This window comes from Fonticula alba, assembly GCF_000388065.1.
Source record: "Fonticula alba strain ATCC 38817 unplaced genomic scaffold supercont2.1, whole genome shotgun sequence".
In the NCBI taxonomy this organism is placed as follows: Eukaryota; order Rotosphaerida; family Fonticulaceae; genus Fonticula; species Fonticula alba.
Genome location: NW_009242971.1, coordinates 3,459,773 through 3,463,578, shown reverse-complemented (window position 1 = coordinate 3,463,578; position 3,806 = coordinate 3,459,773). Strand labels below are relative to the sequence as shown.

General features: G+C 71.4%; 2 protein-coding genes across 2 annotated transcripts in view; both read left to right on the top strand.

Moving 5' to 3' along the window:
* Window positions 1-296: 296 nt before the first annotated feature.
* On the top strand, window positions 297-1,544 carry H696_00740 (hypothetical protein). The gene has a single exon (XM_009494623.1). It carries the CDS (start codon window positions 407-409, stop codon window positions 1,352-1,354), a length of 948 nt encoding a protein of 315 aa, XP_009492898.1. The 5' UTR covers window positions 297-406; the 3' UTR covers window positions 1,355-1,544.
* Window positions 1,545-3,096: 1,552 nt separating this feature from the next.
* H696_00739 (hypothetical protein) overlaps window positions 3,097-3,806 on the top strand; it is a 2,894-nt gene continuing 2,184 nt past the window's right edge. The window contains exons 1-3 of the mRNA XM_009494622.1: window positions 3,097-3,361; window positions 3,455-3,625; window positions 3,738-3,790. Of these exons, the coding sequence (XP_009492897.1) occupies window positions 3,136-3,361; window positions 3,455-3,625; window positions 3,738-3,790 (450 nt within the window). The 5' untranslated portion in view covers window positions 3,097-3,135. The remainder of the gene's footprint in view (window positions 3,362-3,454; window positions 3,626-3,737; window positions 3,791-3,806) is intronic.

Below are 3,806 nucleotides of genomic sequence, written 5' to 3'. Positions count from 1 at the left end.
CCCCCCTGCCGCCGCCGCCCCCCACCGCCCGCCGGACCCCAAGCGGAGGGAGTGCTTTGAAAAGTAACCGAAAGCGCATGCGTTGGCAGTAGTTCCTAGTCCACAGGTGTCTCGCTGGGTCCAAGACCATCTCCTGCGGGGCTGCCCTCGGGGAGGAAACGGACACGAAGCATGGGCAGGGGAGGTTTTCTTTATGCCAGCGAGGCCGATCAATCTCGGCCAGGGGTGCCCTCGGCGGCGTGAACCTGATCCAGCAGATTGTCCAGCAGGTCATTCGAGTCGAGTGCCTGCAAGAGGGCCGAGATGCTGTCGCGCGTGAGGCCGGCCGCCGATTTGGAGCCGCCTGGCCGGGGCTGGGAGGACCCGCGAGAGCTGGGCCGGGATCTTCGAGCGGCGATCGGCGGGGATGGGGTTCGCCGGCGCTTGGGCTGAGTCGTGGTCGCCGGTAAAGCAGCTGCCGGTGAGGGCCCGGGCGCCGGCGATGCGGATGGTGGCGGCACGGGCGCCGAGGGCGGGCCGGCGGGGGCCGGCGGGGTGGCGGCCCGCCGGGGGGCCGGCTGCTGCGGCTGCTGCGGCTGCTGCGGCTGCTGCGGCTGCTGCGGCTGGCGCGGGGTCGGATCGGGCTCCGGGGCCCCGGCGCGCTGGGCGGCCCCCGGTCGCGGGCCCGACAAACCCACAGGCAGTGGGACATACACCGGGGAGAAGCTCGATGCCGGGGAGGTGCTTTCCGGCGAGTCGCCCGACAGGTGAGACAGGTGCGGCGACATCAGCGAGGAGGACCCTTGGCGAGCCGGAGGGGCCGACGGCGCGGGCTGCGAGGAGACCGGCGGCGGCGTTGGCAATGGAGCAGGCTGGTTCGCCCGGGACGCGGGGCGGTGGCGCTTCGGCGCGGGCGAAGGCGACACCGGCTCCTCGGCATACCAGGCACCTGTGGCATTCGGGCCGGCGGTCCACGGGGCGGCGGTGTCATGTCCGTCGCCGGCTTGCGCACCGGGCCAGGATTGCGGCCGGGGGGGCGGCTCGGCCGGCGGCCCGGCCGTCTCCGGGGTGCGTGTCTCGGGGGGAGCCGCACTTCCGGGACCGGAGGGCGGCCCCGCAATCGGAGGCAGGGGCACTGGCAGCGGGCGCTGGTGGCGGGGCGCCATTTCCCCAGGCCCTTGGCCCTCGGCGGGATGAAGGAAGACCGGCGCCGACGGGTGTGTCTCGAAGGGGCCGGCGCCTCGCGATCGGGCCGAGGGTGCCGGCGCGACATAGCCCCAGTCGGAGTCGTTGTCCTGCGGATGATCCTCGTCGCCGGGATCGGCGGGGGCCAAAAAAAGTGGCCCAGACCCCGGCGACCCGACGGATGACGTAAACCCATGTGCCTCCGAGAGGGCATGGGAATTCGGGCCATTCAGCAGAAGGCGATATGCGGCCGGCTGGGGGTGCAGCTGTTGGTGGTGCGATGCCAGTGACACCGGCGGCAGCAGCGGCTGTGGCCGGGACACCAGCCCCGGCGCGGGGTCCGAGATCGGCCCCAAGGCCGCGTGCGGCGCATACCCGGCGACCGGGTCGGACGAATGGAAGAAGCTCGCCGGCGCGCTGTGCACCGGGCGCGAGACGAAATGCTGGTCCGCCGGCGGTGGGGGTGCCAGCGCGAAGGCATGCTGCGAGTGGTAATGGTGATGCTGCTGGTCATGCAAGTGGAGCAAGTCGTCCGACGGCGGGGCATGGCCAGCACTCGCAAGGGCGGTGGTGGTGGTGGTGGTGGTGGCACTGGCGGCCGCGCCAGCGGCACTAGCAGCAACACCGATGCCGGAACCGGCAGCGGTGCCCGTGGTGGCCGTGCGCGCCGGCACCGGGCAGTGCGCACATGCCCCGGGCTCCATCCAGTCGGCCGAGTCGGCCAGGCGCCCGGCCAGCCAGTCGGTTACCAAGCACTCGAGGGCGGCCGAGGCCAGGCCATCCGCCGGGGACCCGGGCACCGGCTGGCAGAAGTGCCCCCCAGAAGCAGCAGCAGCCGCCGCCGCGGCCGCGGCCGAGACTGCTGGATGCCCAGGAGGGGCCGCTGGCGCACTGGCGGCGGAGATGGCGACCGCCGGGCCTGGTCCCGCTGCCGCGGCCACCGGGCAGGAGTGCGCACAGCTGGGGCAGTGTACCAGGCGAAAAGACCGGCAGGCTTCCTGGAAGCGAGGGCTGAAATGCCCGACCGGGGGGAACTGCACTCCGGATTCGAGACGCAGCGCGCCCAGGGCCCGGAGGAAACCCTGCCGGCGGAGGAACTGCCCAACGAGCTGCAGCAGGTCCTCTCGCAAGGGGGCAAATCGAGCGGAGTCCAGCCGCGCGGATGGCGAACAGCGTGCCATCGCGCGCGGCCCCTCAGGGGGGCCATGGGCCGGGCCGCCGGCGGGCGGGCGAAGGTACGCCGGGGCCATGAGCAGAGAGAGCGAGAGAGGGAGAGGGAGAGCGAGCGAGCGAGCGAGAGGGAGAGAAACGGTGAAAGAGCACGGAGGGTAGGGCAAAGGGAGAGGAAGGAGGAGGCGGATCGGCGCAGTGGATGGGGCGGGCACAGGGAGACCGACCAGGATCGGCGTGTGGCCCATCCCGGAGCCCGGCCTGCCGGCACCAGGGCACCTTTCAGGCCGACCCGCACAGTGGACCTCGAAGGCCGCCGTCACCGACTGCCCCCCCCCCCCCCCCCCCTCCCATGTCGGTGCGGGGAGGGTAAAAGGGGGCTTCCCGTTGGTGTGGCGATGGCCGGGGGGCGCGGGCGATCGATCGGCCGAACGGGCCAACGGCGAATCCGCCCTCCCCGTGGCCGGGGCTACCCGTGGTAGCACTGAGCTCGGAGAAAAACCGGATTCTTAGATCGCTCAACGCCGAGGCCTCGAGCAGAACGCTAAACTGGAATGACAGAATCCACGAAGAATAGACCATCCGTTGGTAGTCTGGACCTGCATGCGCGCGGAGGCTGCCTCCAGCCCGGTGTCCCTACGCGGCGGCCGGGCTGGTACGACTGTACAGGGGGGGAAGGGGGGCAAGCCGGCTCGCCCCTTGAACAGGGAGTTGTTACCCAGACATCCGAGGGATGCCTGGGCAACGGCCCCTCTCCCCTCCCCCCCCCCCCCCCCCTCCCTTCCCTGTCTTATCCCCATCATGTCGGCCGCCACTGCTGGTCAGCCCCCCCCGCCGCCTTCGAGCGCCATGGCTCAGCCGCCGCCCCCGCCGTCCTCGGTGGCGGCCGCGACACAGCCGCCTCCTCCGCCGTCGGGCGGTGGCCCGGCGCAGCCGCCCCCGCCCGGGGCCGCTCCCTCCGGACCTGAGGGGACCTCCCTGCCGAATGTCCCGGAGGGCGTCATTATTCCACCCCAGGAGATTCGATGTTCGTCCGATGCCCCCTCCCCCGTCTCCCCTTGTGTCTGCTGCTCTTCCCTGTTGACTGACCCCTGCCCCTCCCTCCCCACCACCATCGTAGTTGTCATCCAGACTTCGGTCAAGTTCATCATTGACCGCGGTGAGAGCTTTGCCGACACGATTCGCGCCAAGTCTCGCGACCAGATGTCCAACAAGTTCTCCTTCTTCGAGCCCACCGATCCCTACCACAAGTATTACCAGTGGTGGCTGGCCACCGAGCGGGAGCGGATTGGTGCGTTCCCCCCCCCCCCCGGCCCCCCCCCCCTCCGCCCCTCCTTCACACATCCCTCCGACTAACCATCATGCGGACGGCTGCTGGGCTCCTGCTTCGTTTCTCTGTCCAGCCCGCGGCGACACGGGGCCTCGGTCCGATGCTACGGTTGCCCCGACCGCCGGGGTACGTCTCCCCCCCC